This window comes from Rutilus rutilus, assembly GCF_951802725.1.
Source record: "Rutilus rutilus genome assembly, chromosome: 10".
In the NCBI taxonomy this organism is placed as follows: Eukaryota; Metazoa; Chordata; class Actinopteri; order Cypriniformes; family Leuciscidae; genus Rutilus; species Rutilus rutilus.
In genome coordinates, this window is record NC_140215.1 from 6,044,741 (window position 1) to 6,068,751 (window position 24,011).

Here is a 24,011-nt window from a genome sequence, read left to right on the forward strand (position 1 = left end):
TAAATAAACTCGCAATTGCGATAAAAAAGTCAGAATTCTGACTTTGTTACACACAATTGCGAGTTTATATCTCGCAATTCTGACTTTATAACACGCAGTTGCGACTTTATATGACGCAATTCTGAGAAATAAAGTCAGAATTGCGAGATGTAAACTCGCAATTGTGAGATAAAAAGTCGCAATTATCTTTTAAAATGGTTTATTCTGTGAGGGACACAAGCTTCCATATCACCTGGCATGGAGGTGAGCAGTCCTTTTCAAAACATGCTATTGACAGGCTCATGCAGGAGACTGAGAGATCTATCAATCTATGGCCTATAAACCATCAATCTTTTCACGTTGCTATAGTTGCTTTTCAATTGGACTCAGTTTGCTACCTCAATTCAAATTTAGGAAGAAAAAAAACAACAATTATGAATGGTGCACAACCCTGCCAGTATACATTTACTGTAGTCTAAGTGTGACCATTCTGCCCAAAACAATTTAGCATGCATTCATGAGTAGCATTTTCAGAATGCTAGTGGTGTTAAAGTGCAGCTGTTACGATATTTATCTATTAGGACAGTGACAAAACTGTTTGCCTGATTTGTGTGATACTTTGCAGATGTTGTCTGACTGGTGCAAAAGTTTCAGGGCCAAAGGGAAGTGTTATTTCTTTTTTTGGTCTGATTTCAGGAAAATGCCTCGACTGATAAGGAACTAGGAAGGAATATTTTGCTGTGGTGCAGGGCATGGGGGATTAGCACACAAGCAGAGATTCATGTGTTTAACCTATTTAGCTTGTCCTCCCATGGCTTTTAGTGTCAGTCAAACAGCTGTAGTCAAATGGGATAAATCCAAAGATGGCAGTGCTGGATATCTTCACTGCCAACAACTAAAAAAGATCCAGTTCTTTTCAGTGAATCATTCTGAAGGGTTTGTTTTCAGAGGATTTCTACAAGCCAAAATAAAAATCTATTTGTCATTGAGTAATAAAATTCATAATAAATTAAAACAATGTAAAACTCTGGTATCAAATTGAGGCTGTAAATTAGTCTGTTTTTTCCCTGAATGAGGAATCTCTTTCTTTTAGTATATTCCCCACAGTTTATTAGAAGTAAGCTATTTGGCTGAACATGGTGTTTCTGTTAAATCAAAATTTAAAGTCATCATGAACTCATAATAGACCTATTTATTTCCTTAATGCACATCTCTGGTTTATTTTGAACAATTAATTGGTGCACATTATGGCTTCATTGTTTTTAATCAAAATGTAGTCTCTTCCTCTTCCTGACGTCACTTAGGTGACACAGATTATTGGATGATACATAGGCATAGTTTTAGCAAACTCACTATGACTTAATTTTGGTTTGTAATGCCCACTTTTCACAATCCAAACATTTCTTAATGAATAATGGAAAATACATCACATTAAGGAAGTAAAAGTAGTTGCAAATGGAAATTCATGCTGACTTTAACAGTAAATTCAAATTGGTATCGACTGATGAGAATGAATTTCTATTTTCTTTTCTTTCACAGGTGTGTGCTTTTGTATTCCGTTCATACAAAGCGACAAAAAGAGTTGTTACACACCCTAAACGTGATAAACAAGTCGGCTGACAAATAATAGCCTCTTGGTTGGAGATAGTAAAGTCGACAGTGGTTGGATCTGCCTATTCGGTACATTTTGCAGTAAACATCAAATGCTAGAAAACTCTAAAAGAGATAAATCCTTCCTGTTTTAAATATATTCACAAATTTATTTGGGACCTGGATTTGTTAAGAACCATTTGAGGTGGTTTGGAGGTATTTTGAGGATCTGTGCTTACTATTTGGCACCAGTGAGCTTGAAATGGTACATCTTAAAAAGAAATTAAATTGGATCAGTTATGCCTGGCTAGATACTTTTCCCTCTCTCACGCTCGGCTGCTTTCCTCTGGTCCAGCTTCAGTTTCCTCCTGTGAAAGTAGACCTGGACGTAATCATACCTGGTTAGAATAATATCACCCACGATGCACTTCTCATGAGAAGCTCTTCAGGGAATCACTTTTTATTATTTTACTCCCATTCCTGGACTCCAGGGCGTATCGGTTTTCATCAAGAAAGAATAGACTTGGCTAGGGTTGACTGCAATCTCTTTATCTTCTACCTTGTGTCTTCAGCCAGCAGAGAAAATCCTTTAGAAAATAGTATTCTCATCTTCAAAAGAAAGTTAATATAAATGTAATATGTACGAGCCTTGCGGGCAGAAGTTCTTGTTCTTGTTGCTCATTTGTTTTACCTTTTACCTCAACTGTATCTAAAAGAAATAGTTTGATAATTTACTGTCCCTCATAGCTTTCCACACTCATATTCTGCTGTATTTTCTGTGGAACACAAAATGAAATATTTTGAAGGAACATTGCATGGGTCTTTTAGCAATGATCAAGGCTGTCAAACACTAAAAAGGACAAAAGCAACAATAAAGCACAGGAGAAATTGAAAATCTGCATATCCACCTGCAACCTCCACCATCCATCAGGTAGCAGTTTATGAATCAAATTGATTTGGCTCTTAAATTTAACTCACAAACTTAATGATCTGGTCACATCAGTTATCAGAAAAAGGGAAAGGGGAATATTATCAGTGAATAATGTCTGTTTGTCACAAATTTATAGTATAACTTCTGAAGATTTGGAAGACTATGGACAACTTTTATGTTTTTGCATCCTTTTTTAAGCTTGACAGCCCTATTTCACTTTTATTATAATAAAAAATGTAATTAAAACACTACCTTTTATGTTCCACAGAAGAAGACATACAGGTTTAGAGCAACATGAAGATGAATAGATGATGACAAAATTTTGGGGTAGATTATTTCTTGAAACATTTGTACAAGTCTTCGTTTCGGTTTCAGTGACCTGGAACACAGCAAAGAAGAAGAAAGGAGAGGGTGGGTTTTCAGTCAAGAGCATTGTGTTATGTGTTGGTAATATTTCACTGGCAAGGTCAGTGGATGTGGATTTTACATCTTTATTTAGTACTCAGATGAAATGCTTCAGGGAATTTTAGCTCACCTATGTCACTAATGTCCCTACATAACAAAGCCTTTATTACAACTGCATTGTCACTCGTGGTAACTTCAGATCCATGATAAAGTGAATATGAGCCCTTGCATTCAACACCATTTATTCATCACCAGCCCTTGAAACTGATGAAGCAAGCATGTATTGTCTAGCATTTGCTGTTTCCCATGAGCAATTGCAGTTTTGCATCATCTTGTCAGCTTAGTCGCTGTGTTTGTGCTGATTACAATTTAAACACCATCCTATACAATGAAATAGACTTTAATCTGAATTAGCCATCAATCTAAATAGTTTAGACAGTGTCAGAGCGTTTGCACAAAAATCAAACATTGCAGGATCTATAGCAGAAATGTGTGTAGACTTTTTTATTTGAATTTCTGTCCATCCAAATGTCATATGTACAGATTATAATTCAGACAACTGATTTAATACAGATATATACCTGTCATGATTGCTGTCTTGTGTGGACTGTTCTGTGCCATGTTTTGTAGTCCTTTGTAGTTTTTCTTGTTGATTAGTTCATGATTGTTCCCAGGTGTGTCTTGTTCGTGTCTTGTTCTTGTTCTCCCCTTGAGTGTATACCCAAGTGTTTCTCTTGTTCTTGGTCTGGCTTGGTCTTATGTGTGTGCTTGTTGTCAGTTTGGTTTGCCGCCCTTGCCCTTGCCCTTGCCCTTGCCCTTGCCCTTGCCCATCAGTTTTGCCTGGATTTACTTTTATTATGTTTGAATAAATGTTTGCTGCATCTGGATCCCGCTCTCATTCCTCCGAAACAGCCAACGTTACACTACCATTCAAATGTTTAGGTTTGGTAAGAATGTTTTTTTGAAAGAAATTGATACCTTTATTCAGCCATTTTCTGCCATTTTTTGTGCAATATGCAGGCAGTCAGCAAACAGCGAATTGACATGCAGTCAACCTTTATTTATCTAGCGCTTTATACAATTCAGATGGTTTCAAAGCAGCTTTGCAGTGATAACAGGAAAATGATGCATTTTGGCTGTTGTTCAGATGAAGTCATCTTAATTTGTGCATTTTAATTTGTGCATCTTAATTTGCACTGAAGGACTGAGGAGACATTCAGCATTTGGTAAGCTACAGCCAAGGCAAATAGATCAGCTGTTTCTCCAGACTTGGGCTAAAGTTTCATCATGCCTGGGAGAAGACTGTTAGAGTAATCTGGAGCAGTTTAAAATAAATGGCAAAAAAAACACATAATTTGAAATACAGTCATAATATAGAACATGGAATGTTTAAAATAGACAATAGTGGAAAAAAGGTGCAATTTTGTAAATAATATTAATTATACCATAAGTCACTAGTGAAGGGCTTGAACAATGCAATACAATGCACTAACAATATTTTCTAAGAAAAATGTAGAAATAATATATTTTTTAATTAATTCAATCAAAGTCAAATGTCTGGAATTGACCCGATTGAGCTGTGTGATCTGTAATTGAACAGTTAATGAGTTCATGGACCCCTCCTCTTCTCCATTTACACCACATCACTGGGACACAACATACAGGCACATGGTTTCTCTTACCATTGCTATGCTGATGACACACAGCTCTTCCTCTCATTTCAATCAGATGATCCCACAGTAGTTACACGTATCTCAAGGTGATCTCAAGCATCACCTGCAGCTCAACCTGCACTCTCAGAAAAAAAGGTACAAAAGCTGTCACTGGGACAGTACCCTTCAAAAGGGTTCTAATATGTACCATTTAGGTACTAATATGTACACTTTTGGTACCAATATGTACCTTTGAGGGACTAAAATGCACTCTTTAGGTACAAATGTGTACCTTTTGAAAAGGTACCGCTACAGTGACAGCTTTTGTACCTTTTTTTCTGAGAGTGTGGCAAAGACTGAGCTTCTCTGCCTCCCTGCCAATCCATCTCTACAGCACGACTTCACTATCCAGCTAGATTCATCATCAATCACCCCATCAAGGTCGGTCAGAAATCTTAAGAGTAATATTTGATGACCAGCTGACCTTCACAGACCAAATTACAAAGACAGCTCGATCGGGCAGGTTTGCACTGCACGACATCAGGAAGATCAGGCCTTTCCTAACTGAGCATGCAACACAACTTCTCGTTCAGGCCCTGGTCATTTCTAGGCTTGACTACTGCAATGCTCTTCTGGCTGGACTTCCATCATGTGCAACTAAACATCTACAAATGATCCAGAATGCTGCAGCTCGTCTTGTCTTCAACGAGCCCAAAAGGGCCCACGCCACTCCTCTGTTCATTTTTCTGCACTGGCTACCACTCGCTGCTCGCATCAAGTTCAAGGCATTGACGCTTGCTTACAGAACTACCACAGGCTCAGCTCCCTCCTACTTTCACTCGCTTCTACGAGTCCACATCCCTACCAGAAGCCTACGATCGGTCAATGAGCGACGGCTCGTGGTACCATCACAGAGAGCCACAAAATCACTCTCCAGAACAATCTCATTCACGGTTCCATGCTGGTGGAATGATCTCCCCACCCTCATCCGGAATGCAGAATCCCTGACAACATTCAAAAGACAACTGAAAACTCAGGTCTTCCGTGAGCACAAAAAAATCCTCCTTTTCCTTTAATCCTCCCTTGGCTTATGCTACTCTGAGCAATGCCTGAACTTTGTATTTTGAGCACTCCTTGCATTGTTTTTGCCTCTTCACGATGACTAGTTTAATTTAGTCCTCACTTGTAAGTTGCTTTGGACAAAGGCGTCTGCTAAATGACTAAATGTAAATGTAAATGAACACTGGTAAACTGAAGCGCTTTTCTACAAGGTTAATTTGCTCACTTAAACACACATATGAATTTAATCAAATATATAGACAACATAAACATTACTTAATTTAATGAAAATTAGAGAAATACATTTAAACTTGAACTAAGGAATGTGCTAGTCAGAATGTGTAAGTCACATCCTTTGCGTGACAGGATAATAAAACATATCTATAAGGACAATGAATAAATAAAGCATTCAAATTGTTATGGCTGTTTACACAAAAAAAATGGTCAATTATATTTATACTGAATATAGTGGTAGATACTTACACAAAGTACAAATAAAAACAAATAGCATCTTGTTTACACTAAGTGCAAGTAATGATAAATGCTATTCACACAAATTGTAAACAGAATATTTGTACTAAAGACAAAAAACTGAGCGGGGATTGAGGAAATACCTTTTACATTTTACATTTATGCATTTGGTAGATGCTTTTATCCAAAGCGACTTACATTGCATTTCAAGGTACACATTTACATTCTTATCAGTTCTTAATAGCCTTTGATAAGAAGCTTTGACTATTTACACTGCAAAAAGATGCCACCTAAAAAATTCATACATTTTCACATGACATTTGTTTGTTAAATTATGATACATTTGTTTAATATTTCAAAATTTTGAATAATTTGTCTAAATTTAAAGTATATTCATCAAAACACGATAGACAAAACAAAACAAAAAACTAAAAAGGAACACCTTTTCGCACAGAAATCGCTGTGTATAGACCAAAGGCTGGTTTACACTGCCTCAGCTTTTTGTTGGATTAAGACACTAATCCAACAAAACCTAACAACCACTGGAATTTGTTGGGACAGTGGGAACTTAAGCCTTAGGAGCTGAAAGTCCTTAAAGGAGTTAAATGAAGAAGACCTGTGGAGAGCAATAATCATCTAGATGCTTGCAGACTGATCATTAAACTTTATTGCATGAATTTTGAAAGGAAGTTCAGCAGATTGGCTTTAGAGGGGACCCAAATTTCAGACAATGCAAAGTAAGAATGCAATAAACATTGGTATGTGTTTGTGAGCACTGAACTTTAACTTTTATCACTTAAAATGACAAGGTTAATGGTGTTGATTGATACGAGTAATGCCCATAGTTTAAGACAAACTTGAGACATTATTTGAAAATCAAACATCAATGAACAGTAGTTGTGATTTCGTTGATATAAACTTCTTCCACCTCGACACAAGCAACAAAGCAATTCGCTTCTAAAGGCTATTGTTACAAGTTCCAGTCTGGTGCTAAAATTCGAAGGTATTTCTTTTCACGGTGCAAAGTTATGGAGCCACATGGCTTTCAACCCTCTGGTTGAGGAGTGGGGGTAAAAGGTGCGAAGTCTCAACCCAAAGTGACCTCTTCAATTGAACAGGGGTCCTCAACATTTGTCAAGATTCTTTGTGTTGTTAAAACGTCAACCCTTCCTCCTCCATATTCAGTGTATTCAAAAGCAGGTCACGTCACTGAATGCTGTGCTAACATTGTCCTTTCATGAGTTCAAGTTTGCTAAGTGTGGCATCTGCACCATGTGGCTTTCTGTTATGCGTATGTGTTTGCACAGCCTTTCAACTGCGAAAGCATAAAATAGGGCCGTTGTCTGCCAAAGCAGGTGTGAACGATGAGCACTGAGGTGTAAATACTTTAACCCAATTACATGCTTCCCATCATTATGGCTGCTTAGTTGGACAACATGATTGTTTCAGACATTTCTCTGACAAGGTTCATTCAGCTTTTGTAATACTAATGAACTTTAGGCTTGGTTACGTAAAACACTGTAGAGAAGACAGTGGCCGTGCTCCTAGCACTTTGGCATGAAAACACATCTTCTTTCACAGTTTAGACATGACCAGACATTTAAAAAAAAAAATCCATTTGTGCATACCTTTTTAGCCAAAGCAAATATCTTGTAATAATCTTTTTTATTTATTTAATAATAATAGTCTTTGTGAGAAAAAGCAGGGTCTCTTAAATATTTAAGACAACTAACTCATATCAAAATTGGTTGACATTAAATTTTAAGCAACATGACAAAACAACCAGTCAACCCCAAAACTCACACCCACCCTCTCGGCACATTGTGTACCAGATGGAAGTCATCAACTTTTCCATTCCTGCATGCACAGTCACTTTCTCTGTCCAAGTATTTTTGAGATGCATCATTTTAAACTGCAAATAATGTGCCACTACACTGTTGTCTTGTTGTCCATAAGATGCAACCATTTCTCTAAAAATTCCACATACCTTTGGAAATTGAGACTGTCTCCTAAAACAGAGGTGCTTTGTGTGTGTGAATGTTTTCCTTAGGATGTGCTTTCTCCAGTCAAAGCTGACCTATAAACCACGGTGTAACTAAAGGCTTCTGTGAGGCCCCTCGCTGCCCACTCACTGACAGAAGCATGAACCTGACATCATCACGAAAAAATGAGTTACATATAGTCTGGTTTTCAAAACTTTTTATCGAGTTGATGCTATTTTTATGTATACTTGGCACTTAAAGGGATAATTCTCACAAAAAATGAAAATTCTGTCACTTTTTATTTGTTCCAATCCTGAATGATGTTCTTCCGCTGTGGAACACAAAAGATATTTTGAAGATCGATGGGGTTCAAATAATACTGGATCCCAATGACTTTCACTACATGATAAAAAAGAAAGATTTTTTTTTTTCAAAATATCTTCTTTTGTGTTCCACAGAAGAATGAAAGTGAGTAAATATTGGCAATTTTTTAATTATTTGGGGGAACTATCCCTTTAATTTATGAACATACACTATTTTACCCTATACATCATATCTCTGACCATTATTCAACATGATGTGTGTTATTCTTACCTTAACGCACAGCCACAATCACTTCCCACAAATACGTTATATTAATTAATTTAACCAAAAAAAAAAGGCTTTTCTAGCCTTCTCTTAAAACTTGAGGAATTCACAATATTGTCTTCCATTGTATAATAACATGTTTGTGATGTTTCTTATTTGTAAGTTTCGTTTAATAAAAGTGTCTTTTACATAAGTAAATTCATTGCACACTTCCACTCTTGATCTAAATCTCACAACGATTGTGCAACTGTTTCACTGAGATGTGAATCACACTGGGCCGGGACACTCTGAAGAATCCCTTACAATTTCAGGACTTTGTGATGGTGCCCACATAATTTACTTACAGATTAGACAAAGCTGTTTGGCATCCAAAAAACATTATTAGCGACTATTAGTGGATTATCCCACAATACATCCATGTTGTGTACAGTTTGGGCAGGGTTAAGCATTACTAAATTTCAAAAGCAGTGTTAAAGTTCCCCTGGCCTGTAGTCAATCATTTTATCCCTGAAAACTAATCTTTGATCACCAAAATTACATCTTTAAAAGTTTTTTCCTTGAAAAACATCATTCATGCCTTAAAATAGCTGAAATGTGACTCTCCACCCATGCCTCATTAAGTATACGTGGTTCTATGAACATGCAAGCCCCGCCTCCACTCACTCACACCAGCTCAGAGATCCACTCGTTGACGATCACACGTTGACGTGACTGGTTACAAGGTATTTTGTGACGTCAGAAACACCAGCGATTTGAAACATTAAAAGCTTGCTTTTCACCACAAAAAGGAAGAAGGAAATAAAGATTATTGTCAACACTAATATGTTCTTCTAAGTGATAAGATTTGTTCCATATCACAAACAAGATTCAGGAAATTGAAGACAGAGATAGATTACATGTATTGTTAGGTGTTTCCAGGTTAATAGTATGGTTACTGAAATTGGGTAGCTCATGCAAATAAATTGTTGAATTACTGTTTACCAAATGTCCTGGTTTTGAAATGTCCCATTTGTATTAACAAATGGGACATTTGTCTAGTTTGTTCCTCCCCTTTCTTTTTTTACAGGTAACTAGACTCAATGGCAGAAGAGCTGTACAAGAAGGAAACTTTTAATGGGGATCTTTGAGAAATTGCTGGTTTAACCCCCCCCCCCCCCCCCCCAAACGACTCTACCTCCAACCATCTGTTACAATGTCGGGGGAGTTTGACACCAGATCTGTCTGTTTCTATGGCTTTTACTTAGGGGTTTGAGGGCTTTCAAGTCTTGTTTTTTTTTCCACCTTGTATCCGAGAAGTACTTGTCTCACTACACTATCCTCCCTTTACCTTTATTGAAATAGGAGATTCATCCCCCACCTCTTTCGTCATCTAACACAAGGGTGAAACAGCACAAGTGCCCAACCCCCATCCACTGGTTTGTACCCCAACCCCCAAATGGCTAAGCAGTCACATTGAAAATCCCTGCCAGAGGGGAACTATACCATTTGCTTGGCCAACCTTCTTATCTGTTTTAGAGCTTAATGAGTATGTTAACATTCTTTTGTTCGGTTAAAGGAATGTTTGCTCAAAAATAAAACTATTTACTCACCCCCATTCCAAAATCATGTTATTTCTTCTTCCATCTAACACACAAGGTAGGACAGTTAATTGACCTGTCAAGCTCTAAAAAGGACAGAAAAAAAAAAGATTAAAAAAACATTCATCCCATGCACTTCAAAGTCTTCTAATGAAAAACAATATAGAACTTTTAGGTTGGCATTCATATAAATCTTCACCTCTCAAACCAATGCAATCTTACATCAAAGACCCCAACCCTGATGAATCCATGTGCATTTTATAAACCTGAATTTAAACACAAACGAGATTGTGGCAGAATGGAAGATCATTAGTGATTAAACACTTACATTTTAGTTTGATCCCCACACAAAGGGTTCTTCAAAATTGATCCTTGTGTTCCACTGAGAAAAATAAAAGCAACTTCAATTACAATCACAATGTCAAAGTGAACAGCACTAAAAACATAATATAAAACACTCATTATTTCAGGAGTGGATTACAAAAAAAAAAAGTCATAATTCTTATTTTAAGAAGAAAATATGAAATTTTCACATCAGAAAAATTACAGGTGTAAGACTGAGGGACCTGTAAAAGTATTTTATGTTACAGTAAAGTAAGCAGTAGTTGGTAAAGCACAAATTAGGCTTAACAACACAGGTGGTAAACATTACGGCAGTTGGCACCTATTTCACTTCCCTGCAGAACTGTAAATTAAGCTCTAACAACTGTGTGTATGTTTATGGCATAAGTTAATTACTAGCATTGAATGGCGACTGCAACTTAAGGTGTTTTAGGCCATTTGTGTTTATTAAATAATAACCAACCTCTGGGAAAAACTGCAGTGGAGGTTCACTTTAGGATGCAAGTGATTAGATCCGCACATGTTTCGAATATGGAAGTTTGTTTTATTGACAAAAGCGTTGTGGTTAGCAGTAAAAAATACCATGAAACAAACCACATTAGACAGTTGCATTTATCTGACTGGCAGGGTATCAGATTCTTCTATGACCCAGCACTATAAGAGACTTATTTGAAATAGATTTCTAAATTGCTCTGGCAAAAGAAAAAAGGTCCCTGAGCCAAAGAATCTTCTATGAAATTACTGCTGGTCTATAGTTAACAGAAACGGATGCATATAGCGTAGAGAGTATTATGACAAAGGCTCAATAAAAGGCTTGACATTTTGTTTAGGGATAATTATTTCTTGAATGTTGTTTGTGATGAGCAGTTAGCTCAGTCTCAGTCATTCTGTTGGTATGGCACTGTGATAAAAAGTATGAAGTCTGAGCTTTTTTTGTGTTTTAAATATATTTCTGTAGTTTTTCTGCAAAGATAAAGATGAAAATAATGCATTAAACAAACATTCACATTGCCTTACAAATGTAAATTGTCTGCATTTGTTCATCTGATTGGTGGTTAATGCTGCCAGAAGCCACAGCTGGTTTATCCATAGTCTTCGAAAGTTGGGTGCACTGTTTCTACATAAAGTTTTAGTTGAAGATTACAGGCAACTATAAGTCTATCAAATCACACTTGGTAGTATTGAATATGTGTTGATATGTTAAAAACATACCCAGAACTCAGAAAGGGAAGCCCCCCTTAAAGCCTTATCCTGTGGAAAACGCAATGGAGGAAAGATCTTCAATAACAACAACTTCCGAGCACTATCCTCGGCAGGAAAAGGGAAAGCTGTTGGTTACATTCAATGACACGTTGCATTCAGGCAATGCTTTTAAAGATATTTCTTTTCATCCTTCCTTTTTATAAACAGGGTTTCACTGACAATGAAATGTATTAAATAAATGTAAAAAATAAAAATAAAAATAAACCAAAAATGGATTAAATAGCTCTTAGAATAGGACTTTAGTCCCTTCCCAATCCAAACTTGTTTGTAAGGATTGACAGTAAATTTCTTGCTTGTACATAACATGCATTGAGAAAATGAATAGTGGCATGAGTAAGTTGTTCCATAATCATTGTCATCACATAACAAACTGACGGAAAAAGTATCACATTGAAATAGGAGTGATTGATCGTCTAGATTTATATTTTCAGTTTTGTTTATTGTCTGGGCCAAAGTGAAGAAGGAAGCAAAAATCAAAAATTACATCAACAGTAAAACTTAAGAGGAAAAAGGAAGAATGACATAAAAAAATACTGCATGCAATCTCGTTAAAAAAAAAACCCCACATTAACAATGGTTCATTGAATTAAACGTACCAAGCAACAGATAATTTGTCAAACAATTTTGGTTTTTCAATGACTAATTTTTCAATGACTAAAACACTGACACAGTTAGGACCTGTAAAATATATAGTCATACTGGCTATCTTGACATACACCCTTGTAATGTGATTAAGACAGTACTGCGATTGATGGGATCGTTCACCCAAAAATTTTAATTTTGTATTCATTAACTCACCCTTACATCATTCCAAACCTATTTGACTTCCTTTCTTCTATGGAACACATATTTGCCCAAGTCATGTAAACATTTTAATCAAGGTAGTTCCTTAATTTGAAACTCAACACACTCTTATGGCAATTTGTAACTATATTACGTTTCAGCAAATTCGTGGCTAATTCGTACAATGTTATTTGTACGTTTTTGTGTGATCTGTTAAAAATCGCACTAATCACATCGCACAAATTCATACAAAACGGCCACCTCATAAAAGTCAAGTTTTGTCACTTTAAAGGGATACTCCACTTTTTTTGGAAATAGGCTCATTTTACAAACCGTTTTCGAATCCATTCAGCCGATCTCCGGGTCTGGGGGTCCCACTTTTAGCATAGCTTAGCATAATGAATTGAACCGGACAAGACCATTAGCATCTCTCTCAAAAAAATGAACAAAGAGTTTCGATATTTTTCCTATTTAAAACTTGACTCTTCTGTAGTTACATCGTGTACAAAGACCGACAGAAAATGAAAAGTTGCGATTTTCTAGGCTGATGTGGCTAGGAACTATACTCTCATTCCTGCGTAATAATCAAGAAACTTTGCTGCAGTACCATGGGTGAAGCAGGCGTAATGATATGACGCAGCACATGCCGCCTGATAATAGGCTACTGAGCTGGGGACTATTATCAGGTGCTGCGTCATATCATTACGCCTGCTTTACCCATGGTACTGCAGCAATGTTTCTTGATTACTACGCAGGAATGAGAGTATAGTTCCTATAGATGGCAGGGGAAAATCAGTCAATGGTTTTGTGTTCTCTCGCAAATGTTTTGCGTTCCCCTGAGAAACTTTGCATTTACTCGCAAAACATTTGCGTTCTCCCGAGAAACTTTGCGTTCGCTTTTGAGCTCTTTCCGAGCAAACGCAAAGTTTCTCTGCAGAACGCAAACGTTTTTGCAAGGGAACGCAAAGTTTCGCGGTGGAATGCAAAACATTTGCGAGAGAACACAAAAGCATCGACGGAAGCTGCGTCTGAAATCGCTTGAGTAGGTACTTACTTATAAGTAATTACTTCATGACCGCTAAAAAGTATGTTCTATTCTACACTCCTTTATAGTGTGTAGGCTATAGTATAAATGTTATCTAGACGTACTACATTAACAGTGTTGTCATTATCATGTGACCAACCAGCATTAGTTACATTGCTTCACTGCCATTCATAAATCCTCTCCCATGGCCTCATGGGATAGTAAAATGTCCATTGTATGCACACTTCAGAATCTCGGTGGAAGAAGTAGGTCATGGGTATTTTTTGCCTACTCTTTTATTATACTGTTTTTCACCTACTATATAGTAGGGAAGTATGCGATTTCGGATGCAGCCAAATATTGTTTCCTCCATCTCATCTCTTTTTCTTTTTTTTTCACATATCCAGTTAGGGGCTCGCAGTGAATTTGTTAATTTTATTTATTTATTTATTTACATTTATCCAAAAATGTGATGGGATGCAAATCAAGGATGTGATAGTGGGTATGATATATAAAAAATATAAAAAATCGTGGAAAGCATAATCAGACAAATTTCATACTCAAATCCTGAAAGGGGGTGGGGTGCCCAGACGAAGGCGGGACCAGCGCATTTTTTCGGGGGCCTTTGTCCTACTCTATATGAACCCCGACGACGGCGTGAGGGGAGGACTCACATCCAGCCATACTCCGAATGGGTTAATAAAGAGTGTGGCTTTTTCGTCAAAGATAGCTGAGATGTGGTGATCTTTCATGCTCTCGTACAAACTATTTCGAAGGACGTAACATTAGCTGAGGAAAAGTGTGGAAATCTACTCAACGAGGTATGTGTTTTCCCCCGCTTTTCAATTGACTGAAATTCGACAGTGGCTCGGCCAACGGATTTTTGGTGACATCTTGCTCACACACAGCAAAATAACTAGTTATCTTATTTATCGGTTGCTTTGTGAGAAGTTTATACGCGTATTTTTCAAATAACAAGACAATTAGTGTTTAACTAGTGCCTTTAAGTTGTTTTATAAGGAACTGTCGCGTCTTTCTTGCGTCAGGCGGAGAACAATAGTAAACTTAAGCACAGCTGGATGGGATTTTTCTTGGAAATGTGGATGGATAACAGACAAACCTTTCGTAACTGTACGATGAAACGTCTCTGTGGTCGATATTAAGTCGGCATCACGTTCTTCTGTAAGCGGCGTTGAACCGCCACGCTGTTTTTTTTTTTTGGGATGTTGGATTTTTTTGTACTTGCTTCGACAGGAGAAAAAGATTCACCTCAGGTAAAGCGCGCCACCATTCGCGCGTTCACGTCGACACGTTGCGTTGGACGAGAGACAAATATTTCGAACAATTTTCTCAGTAGAATCCTCAAAACAATATGCTCAGTATTTAATGATGTCTTATAGGTCGATTTTTATCAAATAAAATACAAGATACAGATAATTTTGCATCTTGCTCTTGCCCCTTAACCGATAGCCTACACTGAAATAGTTGTAACTCAATAGTTGTTGTAGCCTACTACTTTTTGATGGCATAATTAACCTACAAACTTTAAAAACTATCTTTAGCCTATATTATTTTTATGCAAATGTATTTGCTTAAATAATTTCTTTCCTTAAAGTGATTGGTTATTTAAAGTTTTAATGCAATTTATGATGTAGGCTAACTGTTTAATAAGTTAGCCTCCTTTTATGTTGTTAGGTTTAAATCTACTCATTTGTTGATATTAAAGATTAAATTACTGATAAAAAAAACGTAAAATATTGGTTTTATATAATGCTTGTCTGTATGTCAAACCGTTTATGGACCAATCTTTTTATGGACATTGGTTTACACTGGCCTTTAATTATATACTTCTCTGCTAACCCTATCATATAAGGACAGTTAAAGTGTTTGTTTTAAAACTTTGTTTATTTGATCAAGAATATTACAGATATTACACTAAAAGCCATGTTTTAAAAGCCAAAGTTACCCTTCATCCTGCCACATTGCTTTATAAGCTCATGTTCAGTGAATTTCTTTTGGTGTTGGGGATGTGGCTAGTGATGTGTGATTTATTTTGAAACTTAAGACAAGCATGGGAGAAATTCATTTTACACCGAATGCATGTTTGTGGCTATCATTTGATCAATTCATTTCCAAGGGCCAGGTAAGTCTGGCTGCTTCAAAGTGCTTTTAAGTGTCTTTGAAACTGAGATGTTGTTTTGAAGTACCAGCCTCCTGTCCTTCCACCAGAGCTGAAGGAATCTGGATGGGAATGATAACTTCTTTCTCAGATGTCTCCACAAAGCCACTCTGTTCTCTCTCTTGAAGTTAATGTCTGACGTGGTAATGGTTGCTCTGTGTGGAGTTGCTTGACTGAAGAGGAGGTCAGGGTTAGGTTTGAGGTATTGCTGAGGGTCTCCCAATCTTTTAACAACTTAAAGGGATAGTTCTCCCATTCACGTCATTCCAAAGATATAGCTATGGGACTTGTGTTAGCTAAAAGACACAAAAGCTTCTTTTTTTTTTTTTTTTTTTTTTTTTATAAGTTAATGTCAATACAATGAAAATCAATTTGGGCCAATGTTGTTAATTCTTTAAAATAACATCTTTTGTTCCAAAGTCGTACAGATTCAGTTAATTACTAGGGCTGCCCACTAATAGTCGACTAAATGTTAGTCGATGAGAGTAGGCTTAAGGCAGGCTCACACTACTAGTGGTGGAACAGATCACAAAAATCACGGTACGGATCATTTACGGTTTTTGAGCCTCGGATCGGATCATTTATCGGACCAGTAAAAAATAAAGTTCACACTTTTATTTGAAACAAGTGAACAGTCAGTAATAAAATAAGAACAAATACACAAATTACAAGCAGAGATGAATACTAAATAACAAAGTTACAAAGTCTATAGTATTCAGGTACAGAAATCATTAATTAAGCCTAAGTGTAAAATAACACTATTTGTTCACTATAGAAATTTAAATAAAGTTTCATATTTGTTAAAGCTGTCTGAAACGTGCCTCTCAAGCTCTCTCTCTCTGCGCGCGCTGCGACTGTGCGAACCGATAACGTGCGAGTCCCGATTTTCTCGACGCTTCTACGTTTAAAATAGTTTGGATGTATATATTGGCAAGACATAACATGTCCAAATTCTAAACTTTCACTCTATGATGGTTAAATTTAGCAGTTAATCCACGAATCACATGCGTGCCGAACCGTGGGGCCTGGTCCGTACCGATCAACTGCGATCCGTTCCACCCCTACACACTACACAGCTATCGGCTGGATTTTCATGTCACAGACAGATTTCCAAGGTCTGTGACAAAACCCTTGAATCGTGGCCAAATCAGTGCTCGACATGATGAGCATGTCTCGAGCAGTCACAAACGCTGTCATATTTTCAAACCTGTTTGATTATTATCGCCACGTGATCTTGTAGTGCGAGCGATGAGACAATATGATAAACTGCTCTAATAATATCATGCACCTTCATGTATATGAATGCAAGGCAACAATTTGATCATAATTATTTTATGCTAATAAAAATATATATTTTGAAAATATAAATAAGTGGTCTTTGCACTCTACTTTAACATTGATATATTTTCTACCATCAGTTTTTGCTGAACAGACATGGACCGCCAGCCCATGTGTATTTCTGACCAATTTTCTTTTTTTGTCTCATCTTTTTTTTCTGCACATATGACTTGGACAGCTAACAGGAGCAGCTCTCTAATGTCTTATGTGAATTTGTATGAGAAAACGTCTTTCTGTAGTTGTTCGGGATTGCCACTTGGCCAAGATCTTGTAGTTTCTGCCCCATCGGCATTGTGTGTTGTGTGGTATGAGTGTTGTTAAGACAAGATGACGACAGATGATAAGAAATCCTGTTGTGTAGTTTTGTGCACCGTTTCATGTAGATCCTTTCTGCTGCTTCTTTGCCTGTTTTGCCTGATCTGGAGATGCTGTACTCATTCAGGAGATCAGTAATAGCGCCCCCTACTTTATAACAGTGATAACACAGAGAGCTGTAAAATCTCGTCAATGGCAGGGAAGCGTTTTCTCATAAAAGACACACTAACTTGTCGATGGCTGATCTGTACTGCGACTCTTGTTCGCCTCACGTTGAATTGAGCAGACGGCATCAGTTTTTAATTGGAGTGTCTGTTCTCTAACTGAAGTAAATTTTATTACTATAAAAAATCAAAATGACGGAGAGCGTTGCCGCGCCGCAGTGGGCATGTGATGTGACCAGTGTTGCGGCTGAACACCGATGACACAGACTATCACAGCAAGTCTATCCCACACTTACTGCATGACATTAACTTAATGTGCATTTCTCTCTAAATGCACGTCCATCTGTGGAGATGACAAGCCAGCATCGTCAACTTCATCTTTGCAGCCGGCACTTGCTCCGAAATCACTAGTTTATTAATGAATTGTTAATGTTCAGACACTTTTTTTTTTTCATTTCATAATCATTAGTTTTGCTGCAAGCTTTTTGTATGCGCTTGAGCTTAAGTAATTAAATGAATAATATAAACGCCCAACTAATGGCTTAAATGAGCAGTAGTCATCTAGAAAAGTTGAGTCAGGGACTGCCTGAATAATTACAGAATTTTCTTCTTCCTTTTTTTTTTTTCTTTTTTTTTTTTTTTTAACTACATGGACAGCCTTTTAAGTTCTGCTAGTCTTTAAAAAAAACCTTACCATACTGATTGTGTACTTTTGTTTAAAAATGTTATACATTACATTTTATATATATATATATATATAATGTATATATGTATATATGTATATGTGTATGTGTAAAGTCATTGTCTAATATTTATGTGGCATGTAAAATTGCATGCACTCTGTTGTAACATCACACCTTTATAAGATCTCTAAGCTAGGTGTGTTATGAGTGTAGTGTGTAGAGCCTTTTTGGGGCCCTGCTAAAGTGTAATTTGAGGGCCAACTGAGCACCAGCTGTGGAATGTTCAAAACGACAACCACACGGTTGTTGTTCTGCTGGCAATCGGATATGACCCCTTTGTACTGAGTACAAATTACAGTGATTTGATGCCTTTAAATGCCACTCTTAATCTCTGTTCTCTACCACAACAGCGTGGCCCTCACTTATGCAACTGTCTCTAATAAGCCCTTGGACAGAAGTTGTGGCTATTGTCAACATGTCATCCACCAGTTCCTATAGATTGCCATAAATTCAAGATTGCCAAAATATTTTTTTTTTATGTATGTTTTTGTTTTGGGGGTGGGGGGTCTTCTTGGAGACATTTCTATAGTGCAGCATTGTAAAGTACAACAAGTAAAATCTATAAATGTGTACATTTATAAATTAATGTAGTGCTTAATTTTTAAAATCCACATCCAGTAATCAAGTTATAGAAAATCAATGATCAATAGTGGTGAGAACCCCAGAGTGTCTTAACAGATGTTTTGGTAAATTCACACACACAACTTTGTGGAAAAATCAAGTCACAGCCATGCCTGAAGCATCTTTTGTTTACTTGTAGCCGGTGAGGATTGCACAGTTTGATTAGACCTGTGGATGACCCCATCCTCTCTTAAAGTAGCTCTACTCAAGTTTGTGACCAAACCATTTTCAACTGGTTGCCTGTTTCGAATTTACATTGTTAGAGCTGCCAATTCCACAGGCCTTTGGTTGTCCAAAATGGGAAAATGATTTTCTTTCTGAGTCTGAGGTCTACATAAGACCCATGCTCCATTTCAGTGGTTCCCAAACAGGGGTACACATACCCCTGGGGGAACGTTAGGTGATAAGGTATGCAAACAACAAGATGCTGAGTTTTGGCATTCATTTAATTCTACCCCACCCTAAAATAACATTAACACCAAGCGTGTATTTCTAACAGAAAAAATGCAGCATCTAGTGTGAAAACGGGAAAATTGTAGTGCAAATACATGACTCTAAACAAATTGCCTCATCTTTTGTGGTCGAAACTGACTGCATCCACCCAAGCAGCGTGCATTTGGTAGGTTGCGTGCAAAGTTTAGTTTAATTTAAAAGTATCACTTTGTTTTTACCATTATTATTTATTTCAAATATCTCATAACAGTTATGCCATTGTAATTGCATTCAGGGCACCTATGAGGCAGCATTATACTGTGTAAATGAGTCTAAATGCAGCTTGTGCCAGTGCAAAGATGGCTTTTGTTGATACTGATTGAAATTTGATTTAATTTATTGCTTTATTATATTAATAATTTAGTGGAATTTTCAGATTTTGACAAAACATGACATGCATTTACTAGGGTCTTTATAAAGGTTAAAAATGCACCTCAAAATCAATTTAAGGGTGCAAATATTTTTAATGGAAAAGGTGTGACTGCAGTCTAAAGCCCCTTTTACACAGCGCGTTGATCCCGGGAAATTGCTGTAAAATTGCTAGAGTGCCTTCTGTGTGAACGCAAACACGTCCCGCGATTGATGCCGGGATGTGAACCTAGTAACATTAGTGACGCACGTTCCCGCTCCTTACTATCCGCACTGAAGCTGAGGGTTCGCCAGCTTTGTGGAATGGTACGCGATGCGTTAGTGTACATGTTTTCGACGCGTATGTAACACGTCACATCCTGACGTCACATGTCTTCACGAGATGTGTGTGAACGCACTCACAGATTCCGGAAAATCACTGGCATTTTGAATGAACCAAATTCAAACGATCCCGGGACACATTATCCGTGTATTTTCCGGAATCTCTGTGTGAAAGGGGCTCAAGTGGAAATGCTTCAGAGGGTTTGCCAATCTAAAAAGTTTGGGAACCACTGCTGTATTTGCTGACAAGTAGGTGTTACACACTAGAGGTCAGTTAACACTAAGGTAGTAAATACCTCCTTCAAATTATATATTTAAAGTATGTTTTACTGTAGTGTGTTTTTATTATTTTTTTATTTTTTTTAATCCATGTTATCCAAATTTAATTTAGGTTAATTTGTTTTATTTTGGAGTTAATTAATTGAAGGCCTGTATACAAAGTGAGGTGAATTTTAGCATCAAACTTTAAATGTTTTATCACATTTAATCTTAAATGTTTCTTCATGTAAGAGCAAAAGTTTATTTTTTATTAAATGGTTTAAATGTAGTTATTAATTTGTAAAAAAAAAAAAAAATTTTTTTTTACTTGGTCTTAGCCGACTTGGTGTTTCTGTGAAAGAGCTTGTTAGAAAAGTAACATTTTAGCTCCATCTAGAGGATCTAGCTGGTTAATCCAGGCTCATGTGCTCACGTGACCTTTCAACTTTTCCTGATGGAGGAAGGCACCTTTAACAGACTTCATTGTCTCAACATTTTTTCTAGAATCCTTGGGAAATTATACATTTGCTTTGTTCCTGATGTTTACCATTTAATTTGTTCTTACTATTGAATTAGCACTTCATTTCCTCTCATTAGTGATACAGCTTTTGTCAGTCATGTTATAGGAAGGTACGCTATTTTCATGACATGTTTATCATTGGATGTAATGTATAATTATTATTATATATATATTTTTTTAGTTCTAGTTTTGAGTTTGTTTTCAATTACTAACAGTTAATGTCTTGTTCTCGTGCAGGACTGAGACAGCCGTTCTTCTCGGAGCACCATGAGCTGGAGCTTTCTTACACGGCTGTTGGATGAAATCTCCAACCACTCCACCTTTGTGGGCAAGATCTGGCTTACGTTATTCATCATCTTCCGCATTGTGTTGACTGTTGTGGGCGGCGAATCAATATACTACGATGAACAGAGCAAATTCACGTGTAACACCCAGCAACCTGGTTGCGAGAACGTCTGCTATGATGCATTTGCACCGCTCTCTCATGTCCGGTTCTGGATTTTTCAGATCATTCTAATCACAACCCCTACTATTATGTACCTGGGCTTTGCTATGCACAAGATCGCTCGCATGCATGATGACGAGTACAGGCCGAGGAACAGGAAACGCATGCCCATGATCAACCGCGGAGCCAACCGGGATTATGAGGAGGCTGAGGACAATGGTGAGGAAGACCCCATGATGACAGAGGAGATCCTGCCAGAGAAAGAGAAAGCGCCAGAGAAACCAGCCCCTAAACACGACGGACGACGGAGAATAAAGCGCGATGGGCTCATGAAGGTGTACATCCTGCAGCTTTTGGCACGGATTGTTTTTGAGGTGGGCTTTCTCTTCGGCCAGTATATCCTGTATGGTTTTGAGGTCGCCCCCTCGTACGTGTGCACTCGCAGCCCCTGTCCGCACACGGTGGACTGCTTTGTGTCACGTCCCACGGAAAAAACGATCTTTCTGCTGATCATGTATGCCGTGAGCTGTCTCTGCTTGTCTCTCACGGTGCTGGAGATTCTTCATTTGGGCCTCAGTGGAATCCGTGATGCTTTCCGGCGACGTGCGCGCCAACAAAGCGCTTCACGCCAACGTGGTGCCATATGCAGACAGGTGCCCACTGCCCCGCCAGGGTACCACACTGCCCTGAAAAAAGACAAGCTGTCCATGGGAATCAAACCGGAGTATAACTTGGACTCTTGTCGAGAGTCTTTTGGTGATGAGTCGTCATCGCGAGATATGGACCGCTTGCGTAAACACCTGAAACTGGCCCAGCAGCATCTAGATATGGCCTATCAGAACGGGGAGAACAGTCCTTTACGCAGCAGCAGCCCAGAGTCCAACGGCACCGCTGTCGAGCAAAACAGACTCAACTTCGCTCAGGAGAAGCAGGGGAGCACATGTGAAAAAGGTAAGACTGAAAAGTGAAAGAGAAGGGTTTTTTTTCACACACAATAGCTTTCTGGTTTCAAAGAAATAGAGTAAATGTGAACCATCCATACACACACACACACACACACTTTTCTTGAATTAATTTTATTTTTTACATTTCAAGAAAAGTGTGCAAATGGAGATTAATGTTGTCATATTCTTAGAATTAAGATGTGTACGTGTTTTAATTCTTTTTTTGTCTTATATATCTCTCTCTCTCTCTCATAGGGATCCGTGCTTGATTGAGACTCAGAGACTATCAACTGCTTTCCTGTTCAACAAAGCGGCCCAAGTGGGGTTGGAATTGCTCATCTTGGAAAGTGGAAAGAGTCTGTATGCGTGTATTGTGCTTTTTTTTTTTTTTTTTTTTTTTGGCTGCTGAACATTGTGTGAAGCATCGTGAGACTGAGTGGAACCTGTGTCTGTATGCACACTGGTGAATCTGTGATAATGTGTTGTGCAGTATTATGGCAAGTGAACGTTGAGTCAAAAATCTCAGAAGCAGCATCTCACCAGCCAGTTATACTTGACATCAGCCAGTCTGCCTGATACTCTTATCTCTCCCTTTTTTTTTTCTCTTTTTTTTTTTTTTTTCATAGGAAAAAGAAATCAGTGGTTCTTCCATTTGTTTACCACACTTCTAATGAAGTGCCAAGGGTTACATCTCAAAAATGCCTTAAACTGGAGTTTACATATTACCTTTGCCATTCCAAAAAGAGATGGATGAGCCAGTATAAAGCCACGTCAGAAATGTAGTGTAGTTATTTAGAATAGTGCTGTGTTTTGAGTAGTGGACCACAATTAGTGTATGTTTGTAATGAACAAAATGGAAACCTGGAAAATGCTTGAATACTTGTGAATCAATTATTGATCTACAAAGATGCTTTTGATATTTTATTTGCATATTGTGTGGTTTCGATGTAAATGAATAGTATTTTGATACCCCTCTTAACTTGAGGAAGCTTCTCCGTAGACTATCATTTCAGTTTTTCACATTTTGTGAGGCTTTAAGTTAATTTGGTTTTCTTTGGCTTTTAATTTGACCAACTGTTAGAGAGGCAAACTCAGTTTTCAGAGATTCTTTACACATTTGAAAGCACTAATAAAGAGCGTTTCATTTCATTTGGTTTTCACTTTCATCCTTTCTCTAAATAGTTTCTGTTCAGATTAGTGTATATCTTTGCCTCCTTTATGCAAATGCGAACCGTAAGTTGGTCCAAATGCAGTTTACGTTGAATAGCAATAAGGAAAGCCATAAAGCCTAAAGTTTTATACATGGTACCAATGCAATGTCATCTTGAAACAGTTTAAAGTATAGGAGTATAATCCACCCATGTCTGTTAACAGCCAGGTTTTCCATCTTTTGATACTTTTTCCCAGCATCTCAATTTTGTTACATTTTCTAATGTTTTTGTAAGGTTTTGTAAAAATGTATTTTGTAATATGCCAAAATAAACCTTTGGTCTAAAAACTGCATTCATGTGTCATTGTTTATTTTTTCTGTGCTTCTTATATAGTTCGATATAGATAGACAGATGGATATAGATATAGATAGATACACATATGTGTATATGTCCCATTAATCCATCCACTAGCCATCTGTAAACCTCTTCGTGTCACTCTAGTACA

General features: G+C 37.5%; 1 protein-coding gene across 1 annotated transcript; it reads left to right on the plus strand.

The window, feature by feature from the left end:
• The first annotated feature begins 14,235 nt into the window (after positions 1-14,235).
• On the plus strand, positions 14,236-23,866 carry gjc4b (gap junction protein gamma 4b). Its single transcript, XM_084420857.1, has 3 exons — positions 14,236-14,467; positions 21,204-22,362; positions 22,611-23,866. Exons 2-3 carry the CDS (start codon positions 21,234-21,236, stop codon positions 22,622-22,624), a joined length of 1,143 nt encoding a protein of 380 aa, XP_084276983.1. The 5' UTR covers positions 14,236-14,467; positions 21,204-21,233; the 3' UTR covers positions 22,625-23,866.
• The last annotated feature ends 145 nt before the right edge of the window (positions 23,867-24,011 follow it).

Bases quoted from the DNA above. Each gene is read 5' to 3' on its own strand.
- gjc4b (XM_084420857.1), top strand. From the start codon at position 21,234: ATGAGCTGGAGCTTTCTTACACGGCTGTTGGATGAAATCTCCAACCAC.